This window comes from Trachemys scripta, chromosome 4, assembly GCF_013100865.1.
Source record: "Trachemys scripta elegans isolate TJP31775 chromosome 4, CAS_Tse_1.0, whole genome shotgun sequence".
In the NCBI taxonomy this organism is placed as follows: domain Eukaryota; kingdom Metazoa; phylum Chordata; order Testudines; family Emydidae; genus Trachemys; species Trachemys scripta.
The window spans coordinates 62,476,833-62,500,314 of record NC_048301.1 but is presented as its reverse complement, the minus strand read 5'-3'; the positions used below and the strand labels follow the sequence as shown (position 1 = coordinate 62,500,314).

The 23,482-nt window shown below is 43.4% G+C and overlaps 1 protein-coding gene across 1 annotated transcript in view; it reads left to right on the top strand.

The window, feature by feature from the left end:
• LOC117877180 (cytosolic phospholipase A2 zeta-like) overlaps positions 1–23,010 on the top strand; it is a 35,548-nt gene extending 12,538 nt beyond the window's left edge. Inside the window, exons 5-20 of the mRNA XM_034770033.1 lie at positions 600–640; positions 1,304–1,346; positions 3,530–3,596; positions 3,966–4,135; positions 6,199–6,312; positions 6,928–6,965; positions 8,088–8,223; positions 9,082–9,218; positions 10,058–10,280; positions 11,255–11,369; positions 14,042–14,179; positions 18,021–18,128; positions 19,303–19,497; positions 19,888–20,054; positions 21,092–21,278; positions 22,467–23,010. Coding sequence (XP_034625924.1) covers positions 600–640; positions 1,304–1,346; positions 3,530–3,596; positions 3,966–4,135; positions 6,199–6,312; positions 6,928–6,965; positions 8,088–8,223; positions 9,082–9,218; positions 10,058–10,280; positions 11,255–11,369; positions 14,042–14,179; positions 18,021–18,128; positions 19,303–19,497; positions 19,888–20,054; positions 21,092–21,278; positions 22,467–22,687 — 2,100 coding nt within the window. The 3' untranslated portion in view covers positions 22,688–23,010. The remainder of the gene's footprint in view (positions 1–599; positions 641–1,303; positions 1,347–3,529; positions 3,597–3,965; positions 4,136–6,198; positions 6,313–6,927; positions 6,966–8,087; positions 8,224–9,081; positions 9,219–10,057; positions 10,281–11,254; positions 11,370–14,041; positions 14,180–18,020; positions 18,129–19,302; positions 19,498–19,887; positions 20,055–21,091; positions 21,279–22,466) is intronic.
• The last annotated feature ends 472 nt before the right edge of the window (positions 23,011–23,482 follow it).

Below are 23,482 nucleotides of genomic sequence, written 5' to 3'. Positions count from 1 at the left end.
CTCTCCTGGTAGATCCTTTTGACTACCCTAAGCCAATGGATCAAATGACTTTAATGCGGGGGGTGCAGTTTTAAGTAATTGATTTAAATGAGGTTGAGGCTTAGTAAAACTTACTTGAAAATTTGTGCTATTATAACTTTAGACTACATTTTATAATGAGTTAAATTATAAATGTTTTTTTTTTTTTTTTTTTAAATGCCACTATTGGTAGGGTGTCCTAGTTGACGTCTACAGAACTGCTATAGTCAAAGATCAGTATATTGAAAATTAAAGCCTTGATGTTGGTAACACTTACGCAGTTATGGAGCGTTATTTATATGAATTGACTTCAATGGGACTAGTCATGTGCTTTTGGGGATAGGGTAAAAGATATTATCTCACCCACCTTCTCTCTCATTTTTTTCTTGGTCACTTCAGAATATAATTGCACTTTAAAAAAAAAAAAAAAAAGGCAAACAATCTCTAGAGTATATAACCTAATGTGAAGATTGCCTTATAGGCAAAGCTGCTGGGTGAACCTGGACCTGCTTCATATTCTTTCTAATGGTCAGAGATTATCTTGTTCTGTGTCTGATTTTTTTTTTTTTTTTTTTGTAAAGGCTCAGGAGGAGTTGGATGTAGAGTTCTACTTAGAAAAATGGTGAGTCTGATCATCTAAGTACACTGCTCAATGTAAATGTGCATTGTTAATGCATTATTTTAGAATGAAGTGTTGGTCTCTCACCTCTTGCAAAGAATTGTATTATTTCTGAGGTATAAATGCCTTCAAGGCTATGGCGTCCTCAGCCTTAGGGCACTGGCACAGTGCTCTGGAATATTACTTTGCTGGAATCTTGCTGCTGTGGCATTCCAATAAGGGAAATCTCAGTACTGGAGTCTATCTGCCATTGCTGTGGTGAAGCTCATGTTGATGAAGTCTTAGCTTACAATGAAGGTTACTGCAATAATCCCTGTAATACAATTAACACTACACCTGCCTATCCAGAATACCTTTTTTATGTTTGGTCTCTTTTCATTTGAAACCAGTCTCCTTTCTGGAAACTGAGGTGGGAATCTGCATGTGCGTGTGACAGCTGCACAAAGCCAGGAAGCAGTTTCTCCTTTTAATAGTAACATTTTTTCCATTGCCCTACGAAGGAAACGTTTACTGAGCTGCCATTCTCAGTGTCTGATTACAGATCGTGAGCACACAAGGTGCCTCCAAGCACTCAGTATGGAAAGGGAGGTGTGAGGGGCATCAAAATGAGGGACCAATGGGAAATTAAAATCAAAACTCATTCATATTTACCCTTTACCTTCACAGCTCAGATGCCCCTACTGAGATCCTCACCAATGGTGTCCTTGTGGTGAGTGAATGGAGATAATTGTAAAAAGCAACAGAGGGTCCTGTGGCACCTTTGAGACTAACAGAAGTACTGGGAGCATAAGCTTTCGTGGGTCAGAACCTCACTTCTTCAGATAATTGGTTATTCATTAGAGAATTGTTACTTAATGCAGCTTTCAGTGGTTAAACAGGGGATGAGCACTTCAAAATTAGAGGGTCCCCAAAATCCATGCATCTCATTTCCTCTACCTCACACGTGTCCCTTCTTGCATTTGCTTATATAAAAATATTTAATCTGGATTTCTGGAAATTAGGGCACTGTCCTGTGATGGGGGTTATTTTTTCCAGTAGGTCAGATGGCTTCATAGCCAAGGAAGGATGCTGTTTCAAAACAATGCCTTTGGAGCGTCAGTGGATATTTTGTGGACCCCTCTATCCTCCAGTCCTTGACACTTACCTGTGCTCCTTTGTACTTTTGTAATATGCAAGTTCAGCATACGTTCTTTCCAATCATTTCTTATTAGTGATAGTAAATGGGATAAATCATTGCAGCATTGGCTGCTGAATCTGAAATTTGAAGCCAGAGGGCCTGATCTCAGGCAATTTCTTTAAGTCTTCAGAGAAAATGGTAGTATGAAAATGGTATCTTATATAGTGAAGAATCCCAATCGCAGATGAGGGATGGAGGGAAGGACTGGTTAGCTAAGGAAATTAACAGGATAGGAGGATATGGAGTGGAGAGGATCCGAAAAACTTAGGCTGAAGCATTTTCTATTGGAGAATGTAATGCTGTGTGAAATCATGCTGATTTCACTGAAATTTCATCTTGAAGAAAAATTGGGTGTCAAGGTGTGGGGGGAAGAAAAGTTTTGATCAATCAGAAATGAAGGATTTGTAAGAATTTTCTTTCATGGAGAATTGTGAAATTTTTGGGTTTTGTTGTGATTTAGAATGAAGCCAAACTCCGAAATCTCAAAATCCTTCCCAAAATGGAATTTCCATCCTCTGCACAGTTCTAATATGGAGCATTTTGCTTCTAGGTCACTGACTGTAATTCAGCCTAGGTAAATCATGTCTGAAAATAACTGTTGAGGCTGCCTAATAGCCTGTATGTGAACTGAATGGGTGGGAATCAATTCATTTCCTAGTGCAGTCATTCTCAAATCTTTTCATTCTATAGGCTGCTTCATAAGAGCATGGACCTATACCTCCCAGCATGTCAGTCTTCCATTTTAAGCAACTGCTTGGTTCCATGTGTTAGGGAAGTACGATTCCCAGCTCACATAGACGTATCTGCACTCGCTGTGCTCAAGCTAGCATGCTAAGAATGGCAGTGTAGCCTGGGTAGCATGAGTGGTGGCTTGGCCTAGCCATTTCAGTTTGTACCCAGGTGGGCTGGGCGGGTATGTGCTACCCTGGCTGAGCTGCTATTTCCAGCATGCAATTTTGAGCAGAACTAGAGTGGATACTTCTGCATGAGCAGGGAATCACACCTTCCAGCTCAAAGGTAGACATGTACCCTCTCTGTGGGGACCAGTAGAGTTGTGGAGGAATGTTGATGCTTTAATAAAATTTAATGAGCAAAGTTAACATCCGTGAAGTCTCTTGTCCACAATCTCATCAGAGAAGCCAAGGACTAAATGGCGTGGGAAACCGACCTCCTCTCTCTCCACATGGTCACTCGAAGGCAGGGTTTTGAGACTACAGTGTAAGAGGTGTTTGCATAGGCAGAAATGGGGCAGTTTCTGTGAATTGTGGGATGGATGGCAAGCAATTTTTCTCTTCTGTGCAAAGCTGGCTGTTTGCTCAGCTTGTATTTCAGTTCCATTCTGATTTGGATCTAAATACAAATCAAGCCAGCTTTTAGTTTCCCTAAATTTTTGGAGGGGAAAGAGATTGAATGTAAAGCACATTCTTAGTAAGTTTAAATAAAAAAATAGAAAAAAGTCTGTGTATCCTGACAGTCTGTAGCTGTGTAGAATAGGGTGTGAGGAAGTTATGGTGTAGGGAAGTGATTTTCAGTTCAAAAACAGCAACAATCCCTGCCCTACAAACCCTGTCCATTTGAAGGAACAAATCTGCCCCCCAAACCTTTGTTTTGCTACAGGATCAATGCTCTAAACCACTTCCTATTGTCACTGGATTATACTTCAGTGGGGAATTGAAGTGAATCTCATAACCAGAGCTGTTTTGTTTTTCAAATAGGCTCATCCCTGCCTGTGTCTCCAAGGTGTAATCAACAAAGATGAGAAGTCAAAGCAGAGTGAAAAGGGTATGTCTGCTTGTATATTTCAAGGAAGAGCTACTCTATTGCTCGCTCTTTAGCACATCCATCCCATCCTGGAGGAAGTTTGGATCCTCACCTGAATTTTGCCTCTTGCCATCCAATTCTAAGGAGCTTTGCTTCACTTTCCATGTAACATGTTGTTTACTACTTTCTTTCAAGAAGTGGCTTTTTAATAAATCTGTTAATAAAAATGGAATGCTATTTCATCTTTTCCATAAAGTGTCATATGAAAGAAAACTTGGGGGCTTTAGTTTTTGTCTCTGTGGTCTGGCTGTCATTTCTAATAGAATTCTCTAGTTTTCAATGTGTGTTTCAGTGACTGTTCTGACCTAAATCTCTCATCCCTACTGTCAGGGAGCTGTCAGATCAAGCTATCAATGCCGGGGGCCTATGAGAAACAGTTGTGCATTCCTTGCACACTAGACAATGAACAAGATTTTGGGACCCCGTTTGTCTTTCATGTAGACAAAGAAATATGTCCAGACCTGGAGGTGGAACTGGAGCAAACAATAACTGTCATACAGGTGAGCATCTGTGCTGACATCTACATAGCCTACCAACCACTTTTGGAACAAATCCATTCCGAAGCAAGGTGTCTCCTGGTCCATGAAATAGACTGAAGAGTAATTTGTACTGATTTATGGTTATGATCATCATGCCAGAAATTTCTTTAGAGGAAACCAATTTCTGGTTTGCCATTGTATAGTAGTCAGATACTGGTGTTGAAAGCAATTTTCTCATGGAGTACTGGCAATTACAGATGGGGATGGTAGTGTTGCCTATTATGACGGTTCCCTGACACTTCCCATTATAAGATCCTCTTTTCAGTAGCCTATAACTTTGTCAGACTTTAATTGTTCAGTCTGAAATTTTCCATGCTGGGTATCAGTCTTAGGCTGGATTCTTTTAGAAAATTTCAGACTAAGCAGTTCAGCTGTTTCTGAGAACAAGGTAAGGGAAAAATATGTTTTTGCCCATGTTTAAAAAAAATTTTAAAAAATTCTTGAGACCTTTTCTTCGAACAGCTGTGGTGCTCCCGTGCTTTTCACAAGGGACATTAAATTTGGCAGTGGATGGTCTTTGTCTCAGGATATGCCTTTTGCCATCCCTGTGAAAATCCACCTAAATTTGACCAAGTTATAGGCCTTTTAGAAATCAGAGTTTGCACATGCTCTGAGACTTTTTTGATATTAAACAGCTGGAATCTCTGGAGATTCCATCCTCACTGAGCTTTGTTGAGCCTCTCACAGCTACTAATGCTGACCAGATTGCACATGCATCTTCCCCACCGTGTGACTGAGCATACTCCCTACAGCCCAAGGCTACAGGGGCAAAAATGGACTTATCCTGTGTGAAATGGCTGCTTTCAGTGAGTCTGGTCACTGAAACTGAGCGCAAAGAAGCCTCTCTCCCTTATGCTCTCAGTGACTCCTTCCCTGCTGGCACCCTGGCAATGTGGAGGAGGAAGCCATCTGATTTGAATGCAGAGTGGATAAAAGTTGGAGCAGTGTGGAAGTGGGTGGGAAAGGAGTAGACTGGAACAACAAGTCTGGTGAGACTGGGCCTGGAATGGGTGAAGGAAAAAAGTGGGAGTGAATCAGACAGAGGTGGAATGGAAAAAAAAATAGTATGTGATTGTGTAATTATTAAAGACTGTGTCACATGCAATAGAGGGCTGAATTAAAGTTGTATGAATGACCTTAACTTTTAAGTGCTTGAATGTCCAACCTTAATAAAGTTCTTGTAACGTTGTGGGTACGTACACCCGCCCCACCCCCCAGCTCCACAAACCCACCCACCCACACTAGTGTGGTATAGAATAAAGATTTTTATCAGCATGAATTTAGTTGTGCAAATAAATGAATATCAAACCTTTATGCTATGCTATCATATATTGGGCATGTGATACGTGCTACGGAAAAACTATTTTACAATTTTGAAACACAAATATTTTTCTATTGGGATTGGTTTTTTGTATCCCTCCCTTGTAAAACAAGGTGCTTCAGTTATCATGAATCAAATTCTGTAGGAATTGAAGGAGCTTTGCTTTACTAACTATGTAAAAAATGAACCTCCCCAAAAGAATTAAAATAGCTTTTCTAGACAAAATGTCATGACTCTAGAGTCTGATATCAATGGACCTTCCAGGGCTAGAATGAAGTGCTATTTGAAACACGTCACAATATATTGGACTTTAAACCCATTAGGAATGCAGCACTGCATATTGCCCATTACTGGCCTCAGACCAGGGCAACTCTTTTGGGGGGAAATTTCCCATTTGGGGGCAAGAGAAACATTTTTATGACAGGTTGATTTTAAAAAGAGAGCAGTTAGATTTTTGAAGTAATTTAGAGGTTTGGAATGATGGAAATAGTCCCAAGAAAGAAGGCTTGGTGGACAAAGAGCCTGTAAGGTGGTCAAAAGTACATGATATCATAAGACCTTCTTCTGAAGAGTTGTAGTGAGTTGCAGTATGTGAATAACTCCACTTTGTGACAGTTCTGGTTCTAAATTTTCACAGGTGAAATTACTATTTTAATGAAAACTATTTTTCTTTGACTGTAGAATTACTATTTCTCGTTACTAGGATGAAATAAGCTCTGATCTGGAAAAGCACACTACACTTCTGGGACAGGGAACTGTACCAGTTAAATCACTTCCTGTTGGACAGAAAGTAGACATGGCTGTTCCTTTAGGAGAGGTAACCCACTAATATTTTTGCGTGTATTTTAATACTCTTGGGATAAAGGTTCCAACATTTAGAAATAGGCATATTTAAAGTTTGGGACTAAAAGCCAGTGTTGCCATAACTGAAGACTTAATTGAACTCTTGACATCTACCAGGTTTTGCTGTAATTTTAAAAATTAACACCTCAAGAAGATGACATTTCTTGGAATGATGTCATAGAGTTAATCACTGCAGACTGTTCAACACAGTCATTCTCAGATGTGCTATTTTCAGGGCTGATTCCTACAAAATGAGCATCAGTGCCCATCAGTTTGCAGAAGCAAGGGAAAAATTAAATAGACTGTGAAAGAGAGGAAGGAAAAGCCAAAAGTGCACAAGAGGAATAATACTTGCACTCTTCCCCTGTCCTCCAACTTTATCTAACTCCAGTGTAACAGCTTTTAAGAGAAGTCTATTTGCACTAAAACAGCCACAGGGAGAATATAAGGTGTGCTGTGTATTTGCTTTTGCTGGTGGAAGTGCTTATCTTGCATAATATTTGATAATGGTGAAGGCATTCTCCATGCCCTGTTAGTAGGCTCACCTGTAAAACTACCTTTGGTTCAGGGATTTATTGTATTTTTCCAGGGACAAAGTTTGGACCTGACTGTGAAGGCTGAAAAGAGGTGAGTCAGAGCCTCAGAGGTGAGTATGTTCCTTGCAGATCCTATGATGAGGAAATACTTTACTCTCGCAGTGAATGATCTGAGTGACTGTGTTAACTGCTCCTGAAGCACATTCATTTTAGTAGAGGCTTTCTTGGGTTTGAATGAAAAAATAAAATCTTGTTGGATATTTTTCTTCTGTTAACCAAATTCTATTTTGATTTTCACTGTGAAATTATTCTTTGCTGCACTGATATCAGGAAAGGGCCTGAAATCTGAACAAATTTTTCATAAATTCCTAGGGATTAGGCCTCAAAAATGAGCAGCTAAATGTGCAAACGTAAAGTGGCTGTTTTGTATTTTATTATTACTACTAATGTGCCCAAAATGTGCTGGGAGCTGTACAGACAAAGACGAAGATACAGCTCCTGGCACAAAGAGCTTTACAATCTAAAATAAAATGAGATAATAAAATTTAAAAAAAACATTGGGAAAGGATTAGCGCATTGAAGCAAAACAGATCAGGGTAAGGGGTGGATAGATTCATGTTTTGTTAGCTTACAATTTTAAAAAAATATAATAGAACTATCCCTAATTGCCTCTTAACATAGCATTTATTAGTTTCTGATCCAACCCTCGTCTACAAACCCATAGTAAGATGTTTTCTTCTCTTAAACCGACTAAAATACTTTTAAAACTATCATCTTAATCCTGACACCTTCCTTCCCTGTACTTCTCACAGTGAATCCAGCCTTTCAACCTGCATCCTCCCCCTACCTCCCTCTGAGACTCTTCCCCTCTGCTAAAGACATCCCTCTGCCCAGTTATGTTTCTTTAAACCAATCATAACTTTAATTATATTTGTATGAAACTATCAAATCGTGGTCTTTGGACACTGTAGGATTGAATTTACCACAAACTAAAATAGTGAGGATGAGTGAAGTTCACCTTTAACCAAAAAACGCTCTTCTGTTTTTTAACTGAATATTGGTTGTCAAGTTTTGTGTTTGTTACAGTGATTTGACTGTAAGCCTAGAATATTTGCTTAGAGAAGATTACCATACACCCTTTTTCAAGGGGTTTCAAACCCTTTAGATTTATGAAAACTCCTAATTTCTTTTTAACCCCTGTTTCTGTAATCAGCACTTGGGATCTTGATGTACGCCTTGGTTTTGACCTCTGTGAAGAAGAGAGAGAATTTTTGGACAAGAGGAAGAAAATAGTTTCTCAAGCACTAATGAAGACACTTAAGTTAAGAGAAGCCCCTGGGAAAGATGAGGTATGAAGCACAGTGTTTAGAGATGGCTGTAGAGCCACTATGACTGGTAATCATTTAAACATTTAGGGCTCTTTGCAGGTAAACCACAGGACTTTCCTTCATTCACGGAACATTCACAGCATCACCTATGGTGAGTTTCTCTTTAGAGACCAAGAATTTTGAGTTCTAGATTTTGATATCTTTTCAGACTTTTTTGTTTTTTGTAGGTGTTCCTTTTATGGAACAAAAAGTAATTTTAACAAAAACCAAAAAATTTTCCAAAAAGGTCAATGAAAATTTCTGGGGTTTGAGGTTCCAGAATTTCTTTGGATTCTCTCATCTAAAGCTACTGCATCATGTGCTGTCAGGATGTTAAAATAAAGCCAGCTTTTGGACCCAGCAAAGCTCATGGTTGTAAGGGAAGGGCAGAAGGAATGTCTGTGTACACAGGAATGTCTGTGTACGCAGTGCCTGGTACAATAGTCCTGATCTCTGCTTGGGGGTCTTAGGTGCTAGTGCTACAGAAACGATTAAAGTATTTTTTGCTTACAACAGTGTACGTTTGATGTGCTATTGCAAGGCGTGTGATTAAATGACTAGCATTTGGGGAGCATAATATACATCACACATCTTTTCAGCAAATGGACAACTCTCTAGACAATACTACGATCTTTATAATACATGATCTATATCACTAAAATATCAGTCATGATTAACTTTATACTGGAATTTAATCAGTATATTAACAGGAGTATAACTATTCCTGTGTTTTAAGGGTCTCATCCTTACATAAGTAAAGAGTAAATAAATATAAAATTAAACAACAGATCAAAAATTAACTCAGAATGTGTAATTCCCTGGTTTCTTGCCTCTCTGCAGGTCCCAGTGGTAGCAGTTTTGGGATCTGGTGGTGGGACTAGAGCACTGACATCATTCTATGGCAGCCTGTCAGGGCTTCAGCAGCTCAGCCTTTTGGACAGCACAACATATCTGTGTGGAATTTCAGGTTCTACTTGGTGTGTAATATGCAATGATGGTCCCTGAAACTTCTAGCTGGATAGGGTTTGTGTAGCTCCAAGTGAGATGCTAGATTTAATGCACATAATCTTTAAAAAACAGTAGGTCCAATATATTGCTATTGTCTATCAGATGTTGACAGTCATCATGTTCTGGGTGGTTAAAAAGAGAGTTTCATTACTATTTTTAATACCTACGGCAGTGGGTCTAGTAGAAGCTATATAATTGCATTACAGAAAGAAAACACTTTTGGGGGGAGATTTTCAAAAGCACAAAGAGGAAGTAGATGCCCAGCTCCCATTGAGGTTTTGTGAGGGTTGGATACTTAACTTCCATTTGCACCTTCAAAATTCACCCCCTTTATGGAAAAGTTATGGTAAATAACTTAATGTAAATAAATATGTACTGCTCCTCATCTAAAACTCTAGCTTATACACTTGTGTAGGGAGGTTTGCAAAGCCAGATTCTCTGCTGTGCAGAGAAGGAAACCAGTTACCCTGGCTCTGTTTGGAACCCCATACAGTACCTAGCTCGCAGGGCTGTTGTGAGGATGGGTTAGCTAATGTTTGTAAACTAATTAGCATTAGCTAATCTGCTCTCCAGAACAACCCTGAATGGTAGATGAGCTGACAGAGTGATAACAGTAAGGTTGGTCTCAGGTTCCCCAGCGTATTTTAGAACTTAAAACTCCATCTCATAATGCTTGTTAGCTTTAGTATTTAGTCTTCTAGGTTGTCCGAGTTCTACAGTTCTCAGTTCAATACTGCAATAGTAACAATACTTAGCTGCAGTTTGATGTTTAATATCATTCACTGATCTTGATGTAAATGTTTTTCAGGTGTTTGTCTGCACTGTATCAAGACACAGACTGGTCCTGTAAGGACCTCCAAGGTGCAATCAGTAATGCCAGGGATAATGTATCTAGTAGCAAAGCAGGGGCACTTTCGTCAGAACGATTGAAATATTACTTCCAGGAGCTGAACTCAATGGAGAATGATGGACGGAAAGTCTCTTTCATAGACTTGTGGGGCCTTATTATAGAGTATTTTCTATATCAGAAGGTAAAGAATTCTAGACTCTGAAGTGTATTGCTGTTTGCCTTCAAATTAGAACCTCAACATATCCACCTTTTTGTGCTCTGGAAAATGATTTCTCTTTGTGTATGCATAAATTGTATAGCAGGGGTAGGCAACTTATGGCACACGTGCCGAAGGTGGCACGCGAGCTGATTTTCAGTGGCACTCACACTGCCCGGGTCCTGGTCACCGGTCCGGGGGGCTCTGCATTTTAATTTAATTTTAAATGAAGCTTCTTAAACGTTTTAAAAACCTTATTTACTTTACATACAACAATAGTTTAGTTTATATATTATAGACTTATAGAAAGAGACCTTCTAAAAATGTTAAAATGTATTACTGGCACGCGAAACCTTAGAGTGAATAAATCAAGACTCGGCACACTACCTCTGAAAGGTTGCTGACCCCTGTTGTATAGAATTGTTCTTGGGATTAGAGGAGTCTTGGGAGAAACATGGGAGTTTTTTGCCTCAGTTTTCCTATATATAAAATGGGGATAATGATATTTACCTAATGTATAAAGCACTTTGAGATCTATAGATGAAAAATGCTATGTAAGAGCTAGGTATTTATTTGAAATTACTTCACAAGCCATTCATTTGACAGCCATTTGGAATGTTAAGGCTCAGAAAATATGGTGGCGTATGTCTAGCAATATGGTTTTTCAAAAACAGAATGTAAAATGATACAGTTAGATGAAATCACAAATTGGAATCTGATTAAAACAGCAATTAACTAGTGAAGAATGCCTGTAAAATTCAAAATATCTAGGCCATGTAAATATTCTAGTAAAATATAATGAGCCCTACACTGGGGAGAGAGGAGCTTCAGAGCCTGTGATATGATTATAGCTGAGGTTGGAAAGTGAGAGAGCTCCAGAATACTGGAGCATGGTGGCGAGATGGCTTTAGCATAGCACCAAAAATATTAAGCTTTTTTTCTTTCCCTGTTATAACCAGAAAGACTTGTCAAAGCTGTCTGACCAACAGGAAGCAGTGAAGAGGGCACAGAACCCCTATCCCATCTATGCAGCAATCAATGTGAGGCCCAATATTAGCGATGAAGACTTTGCAGGTATAAATGAGACAGGTTTATTTTTCTATTTTAAAATTTGTAAATAACTCCCTCCCACTGAGACTTAATCCCCTTTGCAGCTCCCCCATTCCCTGAAGCTTGGATAATGAGCATGAGACATGAGGTGCTGATTAGCCAGTATTTGGGAGCCCAATAGCTAATATGTCAAACTGGACACTGCTTGGCAAAGTTCACCTTCACCTATGTTCTCCTCATCGCTATATCACTGAAGATCCAGTTCTGAGGGAATTCTGCACCAAAAAAATAAAAAATTATGCGCACAATATTTTAAAATTCTGCAAATTGTATTTGTCAAATAAATGTGACTCCTGCATAGCAGTGGGGAGCACAGGCCACTGGCTGCATTGAGGTGGGAGATCACCCTGAAGCCCCCAGATCCCCCAGTACAGGGACTCAGCAGTGAGGCTGCACCTGACCCTGACACAGTGCAAGAGCTGGGCCTGCCCCAGAAACACCCCGGGGCCCTGCCCCTCTGTGCCAGGCCCACCAGGTGTGGGTAGGGAAGCTCAGCCCAGCAGGATCCAAGTGTGGAGGGGCTTAGTGTGTGGGGAGTCCAGGTGTGGGGTGAGAGGTTTCTGTGTGGGGCAATTTGGGTGTGGGCAGCTCAGTGGGAGATCTGGATGCCCAGGGGCTCATTGGGGCAGGGGCAGTGGGACTCTGCAGGGAATCCAGATGATGGTCGTTGGGCTCAGCGGGGGAGGGGAGCTCTGGGTGTGGGGAGATGTGGCTTGGCAAGGGTCTGTGTGTGTGTGTGGGGGGGGTTCGGGTGCTGGGGGACTGGGGCTTGATGGGATGGGCGTCCAGGTGTAGCTGGTTGGGGCTCAGTGGGGTGGGGGTCTGGGTGTGAGGGGTTGTCTGAAGGGTCCAGGTGTAGGGGGTAGGGCTTGTCAGGGTGAGGGTTTGATGGGCCTGCTTAACGGGGGAGCCCCAGCTGCTTCTGAGGGGATGCCGCATGCTGGGCTCTCACTTTCCCCTGTGATTCCCCATCCCTCCCCTTTTCTTCTCTATCCCCCTCCGCTCAGTCCCACATTCCCCTCCCCCACCCTATTCCACTCCCTTCCTTCCCTACTGCCTCTCCCCCCCCCCAACCCCTTTCCCCCCCTTCCCTCACTCCCCCCACCCCCACTTACCCAGCCCCACCGCGAGCACTCACTGTTGCACAGAAGACCGGAAGACTCCCAGCACACAGAAGGGGAGCACAACTGGCACTAGGACCTAGGAGGCTGCGTTCAGCTGCCGAGTCAGCGGAGCTGGAGATGCAGCCTCCAAGCTGAGCAGCTTTGCGTTTGCAGAAATGAGGGGGAGGCACTGGCACGTAACGCTGTGTGCCCCCCCGCATGCCTCGCCTCTGTCTGGGGGGCAGCATGGGAGAAAGCACAAAAGTGCCCGTTAGAAAATTGAACGAGTGGGTGATGAAGGCTGGTATTGGCTGAGTGGAGAGGCAGGCAGGCATCATCTTGATACTGTATGAGCAGGGGCAGCTCTAGCTTTTTTGCTGCCCCAAGCATGGCAGGCAGGCTGCCTTTGGCGGGTGCCTGTGGGAGGTCCGCCAGTCCCGTGGATTTGGGGTACCTGCCGCCGAATTGCAGCCGAATCCGCGGGACCGGTGGACCTCCCTCAGGCATGCCGCCGAAGGCATGAAAACTAATGTTTTCATCGTTGAACGATGTGACAGAGTGGGAGTAGCCTAGGGCTGGCTCACTATGTTGTAAGGTTTCCATCATGGACCAAATAGGGAGAGATTTGATTAGGACTGGGTGGTTAACCAGTTAACAAGGGGATTCAGCATGTTAGCTGGGAACTATTAAATGGGAGAAAGGAGGGGAAGGCTGGAAGGATGGGCAAAGAAGCTCAGGATCTCAGAGAGGTGAGACTTCTTCCCCCTTCTCCTCCCATTCCTGTGCCACAGGGGTGCTTTGAAACTGTCCCTTATGGTGATGGGACATGAAGCTGCATAAGATGTTGTAAATAAAGTACACTGTGGTGAACTTGCATAAGAGTGTGAGAGGGCTGCTTGCAAAGAGAAATCCAGGGTGAGGGAGCCCATTCTGTGACAAACATCTAGACAGTCAAGTTGCTCTCATTGCCATAATTGAGAGATATAGTGAGAAATCCTAAATTGTGGTATAGCTAAGGAGCTCTCATCTGAGAGGGTTACCCCTCCCCAGTTCTAGATGTTAAATCCTTTTTCTCTTCCCCTCTGTACCCAAACGTGCTAATGCTGAGCTTGGTGCAGGGACTATTCATGGGGACTAAGCTAAGGAATTCACGAACCCAGGCCATAGAGCAGAAGTGGAGGAGCTCTTTGGTGGCTGCTGCAACCCTGAAACAGCAATCATTCCTGCTGCTCTTGTGCCCCTACTCTGCAAGGGACAATGGCTGGTGGATCTGCATACCAGTGATTTGATTAGTCCCCCAAACCTTGCTGCACAGGGAGTTCCTACAGAGCCTCTCTGGAAGATCCAACTATCTGTTCCCCCAAGACAGCCACACTAGTTCTACTATATATGGGGTTTTATGGGGAAGGAATTGCTGATAGGTGATCCTGGAAGAAGCAGAGACTCTTCTTTAACCACTCCTATAAGAATAGGATAATGAGACTGCGCATCAGTGTTCCTGAGATAACTGTTGATCTGCTGTCTTACTCTCAGAGTGGTGTGAGTTCACTCCCTATGAGGTTGGATTCCGCAAGTATGGAGCCTTTGTCCGAACAGAAGACTTTGACAGTGAGTTCTTCATGGGGCGGCTGATCCGGAAACATCCAGAGCTCAGGATCTGCTATCTGCAGGGTATGCTCTAATGCAGCTTGCTTTGAAAGGGAAATAGGAAAGCTTCATCTAGTGTCTGAACCTGCTCATGCCTCAGTTTCCCCCTTGCTCAGTTAAACAAACCACCATAACTGGTGCTCTTGAAGTACTCACCCCTTCTTGGGATCTGACTTATTAATATAAAATAACAGTTTAACTCAAAAGTAGAATCTCTCAGCTTTTTTCTCAAGGCTTAGCAGTCCATTATGCCCTCATGGGTTCCTAATACTCTTGTTGAGGTATTGCTCCTGATAAGGGTTGCGAACTTTCTAATTGCACAAAACTGAACACCCCATGCCCTGCCCCCACTCGCTCTATTCCCCCCTCCCTCCGTTGTTTGCTCTCCCCTATCCTCACTCACTTTCACTGGGGTTCGGGTGCAGGAGAGGGGTGAGGGTTCTGGCTGGGGGTGCAGACTATGGGTGGGGCCAGAAATGAGAGATCCAGGGTGCAGGAGAGGGCTTTGGTCTGGGGCAAGGGGTTGAAGTGCCGGGATTTGAGGACTCTGGCTGGGGGGTGTAAGATCTGGGGCGGGGCTGGGGCCAAGGGGTTTGGAGTGCGGGGAGGGGTGCAGGTTCCAGATGAGGGTGTGGGCTCTGGGGTGGCACCAGGGATGAGGCGTTTGGGGTGAAGGAGGAGGCTCTGGGCTGGGGCAGGGGGTTGGGGAGTGTGTGTGGGGGTGCAGGCTCTGCCTGGGGGTGTGAGTAGTGGGGAGGGGCTGTGGATGAGGGGTTTGGGGTGCAGGAGGGGGCTAAGGGCAGGGGATTGGAGTGTGAGGTGCGGGCTCTGGGAGGAGTTTGGGTGTGGGAGGGGACTTTGGGCTGGGGCAGGGGGTTGGGGTGCGGGGTCCTGGTGGTGCTTACTGCAGCTCCCAGGAAGCGGATGCCAGGTCCCTGCAGCCCTAGGCGCATGGGTGGCCAGGGAGGCTCAGCTCGCTGCCCTCACACCCACAGGCGCCACCCCCGCAGCTCCCATTGGTTGCGGTTCCTGACCAATGGGAGCTGCGGAGCCGGCACTCAGGGCAGAGGCAGCGCGTGGAGCCTCCCTGGCCACCCATGCGTCTAGGGGCTGCAAGGACCTGGCAGCCTCTTCCGGGAACTGTTTGGAGCTAGGGCAAGCCCCTGCTGCACCGCCGACCAGACTTTTAATGGCCCTTTTTGACCGGGCATTCCTGTCGAAAACCAGATGCCTGGCAACCCTACTCCTGCTCCAGCTAGGCCTTTCCCTCTGGCTCATAGGGAGAGTGTCTTCCCCACTGAACTCAAACCAGGGTCTCCTCTGGTCCCCTGCATGTGACTTCCTGCTCCCTGCAAGGTTCTCTCCTCTTACCCTTCTGTCATGGCTTCAGGTCTCTCTCGGCACATATTGTAATAACTGAGCCAACAAACTTACACTAATTGTGAACTCATCTGTGAGAAAGCAGATAAAAGTTTATGAAATGTTCCAATCACATACAACAATCCATGTTGATGGGAAAGGTGTAAAAGGGAGACTGGCTGTGACTGATTTAGTCCAAACAAAAAGGCCTCCTAATGTAACTCCAGGGCTGTGTTAAGATCATGTCTAGTAGATGAGAAATGTGGGCCTGGAAATCAATGAACCAAAATGAGTGTGTTGGAAATTTGGCCTAATTGGTGGACAATAACTGAAAGGATGGGCTATCCTGCCCTTCTCTTCCTTTTGGGGTTCTGTAGCGGGGTGGATACCTGCTCCTGCTGTGAGGAGTTTGGAACTGCCCTGGGAGAAGGCTGAGCTGATTTGGGGGAAATGGCTGCAGGTAGGCCACGCCCCAAACAGACTCAGCTGGCCCTATAAAGGCAGGAAGCCAGAAGCTCAGACAGAGTCTCTCTGCACTCAGCAGGGAGCTAGACACAGGGTACCTGAGTGGAGCAGGGCTGGGGAAAGGCAGAGGAGCTGGGGAGCTCCAGCCTGGAAAGCCCCAGGCTGCGGCCTAGTATTAGGCCAAAGGTACTGGGGGTTGCAGCGGGCAGCCCAGAGGTAGGCCAAGGCAGCAGGTCCAAACCCAACCTTGCCTGTGATGAGTGGCCTATACTGGGAGCGGGGACTTGATAGTGACTGGCAGTGGCCTGGTACTTAGGGTTACCATACGTCCTCTTTTTCCTGGACATGTCCGGCTTTTCGGCAGTCAAACCCCCGTCCGGGGGAAATGGGCGGGGCCAGGGCCCGTGGAGGGTCCTCTTTTTTTTATTTATTAGATATGGTAACCCTACTGGTACTGAGGCGAGGTGGGGTTAGTGAGTGGGGGTTCCCCTGGGAGGGGAGACCCAGCATGTGTGGGTATTGCCAAGGGGCACCGGGGTCCTGGGAGGGACACGGGAGCCAGCTGAAGACAAGGTGGATCACCGGCCTGCAGAGGGTGCTCCAGGCTGGATTGAGCTAATTCCCAGGATAACCAGCAGGAGGCGCCGCAGGGGTGAATCTGACCTCTTTCAGGTCCTTAAAAGATAAGACTTTGGGGGGCAGGGGAAATCGAGCATGAGCATAATTGCTAACTGAAAGAAGGGGAAGGAGGAGTGAGCTTCACTATCCTGGCCTGCCACCTCCATTGACTCCAGGGACCCTGAGGTCCACAGTGACACCATTGGGTTTTTGTTGTCCGGAACCAGAGAGATTCTACCAGACCGTCCAAGAGAGGGGCCCCAATGACATTGCCACCTCCACTGGCTCTGGCTGAATCCCAAACACTGGGATATGAGACTGTCTCCTCACTACCCCTCGTGTCCTTTTCCTTCCCTGCCTTATTTCTTTTCTTTCCTACCCGTTTCTCTTTTCCTACTGTCTGAGTCCACCTTAGCTGGCTAAGACTATATTTTGCAACACTGTTGTGAGCCTTTGACAAAAGCTGCAGTTGTTCCCTAAGCATCCTGATGCTGGTACTTGGAATGGCTGATAAGGCCAAGTGCTGTGCCTGTGTTTTTCTAGCAATGCGGTTGCAAATGGATGCAACATCAGAGACAGAATTTGTATTTTGCATCTCTGCTATTCTCTTCTCTCCCCTTTTGTGTGTGTTTGCCTTTAGCAAACAGGATTGAACTTCAATAACAGTTCCAGCCTATCTCAATTGACCTCTTCTCTTTTCCCCAAAAGGGACAGTTATTACTATCTTTAATATAATCTAAAAGACTGTCAAACAAAGGGTTTTCCTTATAAAATCTCTCTATAGCTAAAGGAAAAGGGGATAAGAGTTATGGTTAAAATAAAAGCCTTCGTTAATACTTTACATTCCAAATGCTTTACCTGTTTTTCCTTTTTTTTTCTATATCTTTAATAAAAGGTTGAAACCATTAAACAGTTTGTGTTTTCCATGGTGCTAAGCAAGCACTCTCTATACTAAACTCTGAACCTTGTTTAAAACTCTTCATTGTTGGACAGTTTCAGGGTCATGTTAACACCTTTGACTCTTTGGGCCCATATATGCCATCAAAATTAACACAACATATCCCAGATCTCTCTTTTGGGAGTACCCCAGACTGGGCCTCTCTGTAGAGATGTCTCCTTTAGGTCTTCCCTAATCTCCCTTTCTCTGACAGAGTAGACTCCCTTGTACAGGATGGTACTATCCCTGAGCTACCATTACCTGATGCCTGCTAACCTGACCCAACCACTGCCCGAAGCCCAACCCATCACTTTGGAAAGGGATAATTAGGCGTAGGGCTCAACTCCTCCTACAGGGCCAGCCCAGTCGGTAACAAGCAATGACCCGATGGTAGAGCCTCTATTGACTGCACTGGGTTTAAGAAGCCTACGAGGGTGTTAAATCCTTCTTTATTTCTGTCTCCACTACCCCTTCCTCTGCCTATAGGAATGTGGGGCAGTGCCTTTGCCGCAAGTCTGGATGATATCTGTCTGAAGATGGTTGGTTCAGGACTGAGCTTTCTAGATTCTCTGAAAGATGTAATCAGAGTCATAGGTAAGGCCATTCAGTACCCCGTAAAATAGTCAGTTTTTGTTTAAAAACTGGGTTTTCTAGAGGTTTCTTTTCAGAACGATCACATAAATGTAACTCCAAAATTTAAGAAGTCCTGTGGAATGTCCAAGGACAGACAAGCCTCAGCTGGGCTGGATCATTAACACAGTTTCTCTAAAGCTGCATTCCACTCTCCTCTGTCATGTAGTTTCTCTCAACAATATGGCCTATATATTTACACAGTAGACTAAATAATAATGGTCACCATTAACTTCTCTCTCGCGCCCCACCCCCTTACCTGGTTCCATTGACTACAATATTTTGTGACATCCCTGGGCGGTAGGAAAGTGTTGTTACTCCTGTTTTACAGATAGGGAACTGTGGTACAGAAGTGCAGAGAGGTTAAGTGACTTGTCCAAGGGCATATAGGAAGCTGATGGTAGATCTAGGAATTGAACCCATGTCTCTTGAGTCCCAGTCCTGTATCCAAACTACAAAGAGAAGAAGGAAGATCCAGTGGTTAGAGTGTTAGCTGGGGACTTGAGAAACCTGAGTTCAATTCCCTTGGCCATAGACTTTCTCTGTAATGTTGGACAAGTCACACTGGGCCTCAGTTCTACATCTGTGCAAGGGGGATAATAGCACTTCCCTACCTCAAAGGGGTGCTGTGAGGATAAATACATTAAAGACTGTGAGATGCGTAGGTATTGTGGTGATGGGGAGAGGTCTAGAAGTACCTTCAATAGGTAGGTAGAAAGAACATCCTTCCTCTCACTCTGCATTTGTCATACCACAGTGTTAGGTTTCATTACACTATTTCCCATTTGTAACCATAAGAAATATTGTAGTGAATGTTCAGTATTTCTAATGACCGTTGTCCCATATGAGAGCATATCCGTGATGTCATATTGTTTTCATTGGCATCAGTTTGGAATGGCTACATGACTCATGAGTGAGATTTGAAAGACATCCTAAATGACGAAACTTCAGTAAAGACTCAGTTAATTTGGAAATCAGACTAATACGTTTTTACAGTGCCCACATATGTAGGGGGAAAAACAGTCATATGACATTAGTTTGAACTTTCATTTGTGAAAAGATTAGTATCTTGAAATGCTAGGTTTGAATGAGCATGCTTTTAAATATATTCTGGTTTTTATCATGGCTTGTGTTATAGATGATTGCCAAAGATTCCATTTTCGGGAAGCCACTCGGTTAAAGACTCGTCTGGTTATACCAGGGGGACCCTTATTACAAATTTTTCAGGATTTCTTCAAGTCCCGTGTCACCTCTGGGGAAACCTTCAACTTCATGCAAGGCTTGTACCTTCACAGAAATTATGTCAACAACAGGAATTTTGTAGCCTGGAAAGGTAGCCATTTTGAAATAAATCACTGTGCTTTGGATATTCTGTTAATATTTTAAAATCATGCATAACTTTAGCATTTTGGGCCAAATTCTTTGCTAGTATAAGTTTGGAACAGCTCCATTGAAGTCAGTGGAGTGCTGCCAAATTTACACCAGCAGCAGAGAATTTGATACAATCGGAGAACTTGTTGGCTATGAAATAATATCACCCAGCTGGTGATACAGACCTGTTTTCTACTTTGCTTCTGGAATATCCAGAGTGCAGGTCTGATTTTTGGTGTGGGAGTACAGAATATGTATTAGAGGTTTCTCCTTAAGGTCTCAGTGGTTGTTTCATTTTCCCCATCTTTTTGGTAACTAAGGTGATTTTTTTGGGGGTGGGGGTGTCTGTTAGGTACACACCTTGATGCTTTTCCCAACCAGCTGACTCCCATGGAAGACAGCCTGTACTTGGTGGATGGTGGTTTTTCGATCAACTCTCCCTTTCCCGTGGTGCTCCAGCCAGAAAGAGATGTAGATGTCATCCTGTCATTTAACTACTCTTGGGATGCTCCATTTGAGGTGAGCACATTAGACAGGGAAAGAAGCATGGAAACATACATTTTTCATAACATGGATCAGTCCAAGATGTTTGAATAGGGAGTCTCCTGAAGTAGGACATGTTGTAGTAACTCTAAGGCCACTCAAGGCTTCAGTTGTCAGACCAGGCAATTCACTGTGAACTTCATGTATACAAATGTATGTTCAGAAAATATTACATGCAGCTAGTCAAATTCAATATATATAATCTTGAAATGATTCAATTTTAATTTGTAGTATATTTTAAGGGACATAATTTATTTCCAAGTATTTTTATTTTTATCGATTTTAATATTTTCCCTAGCACCATCAAGTCTAGTTGCTGTTCAAAATATGTCTACAGAAATTGAGCTCCATCAGATTCAGTAATAAAATCCATATATTAGTCAACACCTTATTTTATTGCCAGAAAAAGGTGACAGCAACACAGTGTATTACTTGTCTACGAGCCCATCATAGAATATACTGTTAACTTTTCTTCGATGTAATTTTTGAATTTTAATTATGAAAGCATTTTATTTGTTTTTAGCCAAGTGAGAAATCTGAGTCCAATCCTTCCAAGTCTAACTGTAGGTTTGGCTATGTAAAATGATAGTGACTGACTAACTTTTCTGTTTGAAATATATTACGAAAGTGTTTTTAAAAAAACTTGCTAAATGTAATAATACTTAGGATGTCTACACATGTGCAGCACTTCAAAAATATTTACTGATTTTTTTCACAAACTCCCTGTCAGGTAACTTATCCCCATTTTACAGATGAGGAAACCGAGGCAGAGAGGTTAAATGACTTGTTCTAGGTCAGAGAGGAAGCCAGTGGAAAAGTTCCCAAACTTGTGATTTAGAACATGCTGCCTCTACTTTATAAAATATTTGCTACATAACATAAATTAATTATGAAAATTGAATAGTTTGTAGTAGTGCCATAAATATAATCGTTAGAAGAAAAATATTCTCTATTTTTCTGTTTTCGCTGGGTAAAACAGGACCTAACATTTGACTTTTGTTCTGTGACCACAGGTTTTACAGTTGACTCAGAAATACTGTGAAGAACAGGAAATCCCCTTTCCACAAATCATCTTGAGTGAGGAAGATGAGAAGAAACCAAAAGAATGTTACATGTTTGTGGATGATGAAAACCCAAAAGCTCCCATAGTGCTTCACTTCCCACTGGTGAATGATACATTCCGGAAATACAAAGCACCGGGTAAGGGAATGTGCATCAAGATCCTATGATTAAGGTATTCAGGTATGATTAGCTAGCTAGAATGTGAGACTGGCTGAACTTTCCTAACCATAAAATGTATGCAGTTATAGCAGTGTTGGTCCTAGGATATTAGAGAGACAAGGTGGGTGAGGTAATCTTTTATTGGATCCATTTCTGTTGGTGAGAGAGACAAGCTTTTGAGCTTACACAGAGCTCTTCCTCGGGTTTTAGACCTGCCCTGAAGAAAAAAAGATAATACCTCACCCACCTTGTCTCTCTAACCATAAAATATCACAGCTTTCCCTTACCTAGTTCCCTGTAAGCTATTGAGCTCTATTACTTTTTTACAGAAAGAGCAACAGAAGTGTTTCATTTTGGTGAAGGGAGGAACAGGGCTGTCCCAAAAGCTATGTAAAGTGTGGGGGAATCTAAATAGACAATTATTTGCTCCTTTATGAACCAACTCTTTCCTTACCAAGTAGTTCTGCCACATATAATGGCTAGATGTAGATGTGAACTAATATTTCTGGGGTTTATCCTGATGGTGTGATGGTCACTGTATTTGCATTATAAAGAGGTCTGAAATACAATCAGTTAGCGTTGCCTCAAGGATTATAATTTAGGAATTCCCAGCCATTTTTCCACCTGAGAACCTGAAACACCTTTTTACTCATAGAACCCCATTAGTCATTTTAAAATCAAGTTTAGTTACAATAGAAGGCATGGGGGCCTTTTTCTATATTATGGTAACACGTGTTAAAGCCCAAGTGGCCCTGTCTATATTAGGGTGTTAAAAACACACCTGTTATCCTAATGTGGGCGGCCCCTTCCAGGAAGAATTAACTTTATTACCTTGAAGTCAGGTTAGTATTTCTCACCTCAAAATTATAGCTTAATCCTGTAGTGTGCCATACTGTGATTTATTGCAACAAAACAATTTTTTTCTCTTTAATCTGTGTTTTTTTGGAGGGTGGTGGAAGTATGAAGTGGAGATGGTACTTTGGCTCAAAGTTTGAAAGCTAAAGTATTGTGACCCTACTCTGAAGTGCTGAAATCTCTTCTCATGCAATTCCTGACCAGGAGAGTGAGCAAAAGTTGACACCTGCTTAGTTGATCTGTGACCTTCATTGGTGATTCAATTAAAGGGTTCTAGTAAGACTTTCACAGTTTATTTTTCTCTGATTTCAGGAATAGAACGTGAGTCAGAAGATGAGAAATCCTTTGGTGATTTTGTCATTGAGGGAAAAGACTCTCCTTACCGCACGCTAAACTTCACCTTTGAGCCCTATGACTTTGACAGGCTGGTGGAAGTGAACTGCTACAATGTTCTGAACAACAAGGACATACTCCTAAAGGCCCTAAATTTGGCTCTGAGCAGGAGGAAGCTGAAGAAGGGCAATGGGCAATGAGAACCTCCTTGGCATAGGACATAGATGGACTGCAATGCACCAAAGACATATGGTTCAAGTACTCCTGAGGGAATTCTGTGCCACTATGGATGCATAATTAATAAGCCACGCATAGTTTTAATTTTTTATGCAGAAAACAGCTTTTGCCGGAAAGTTTCTGCAGTTGTACCTTTTGCTCACTAGAGAGCGCTGTGGTGATAGAACAGAGCAGCAGCTCCTGGCCAGCTAGGGAAGAGAGAGCACCTGCAGAGCCTTCTTCACAGCACATGTTGGGCTAGGTCAGGAGACAGGACTATGGGGAGACAGACAGTGTGGGGCTCCTGGGGCTCAGACAGGGGCTCATAATGGTTAGTGGGGGAGGACAGACTGGGGCAGGGGGTGACTGGAAGTGCAGGTGCAGGGTCACGGGGGGAGGGAAGTGCAGGGCTACATAGTGACAGGGAGATGGCTGAGTTGGGGGCTCAGAGACACTTGGGAGGCTATGCAGGGCCACATGGGGACGTGGGGGAGTGGGCATCTGAGTGGGGGAGGAGAGACACACACAGCATGTGCAAGGACACATGGGGACAGGGGCAGATGTGCCTGAAGATACAGGTCAGCCAGGGTCTGCATGGGGGAAGCTCCCTAACAATCAATTCCTGTCCTCCCCAAAAAACCTGTTCCATACTTTTCCCACCCATACCCAATAACCCTCCAAGTTTACACGCAGGCTCCTCCCCAGCAATTTACTTCCCTCTCCCTCACCTCCGACTCCCCCAAGCCTTTGCTCTGCTTCTGAGGGGTGCAGGAAATACA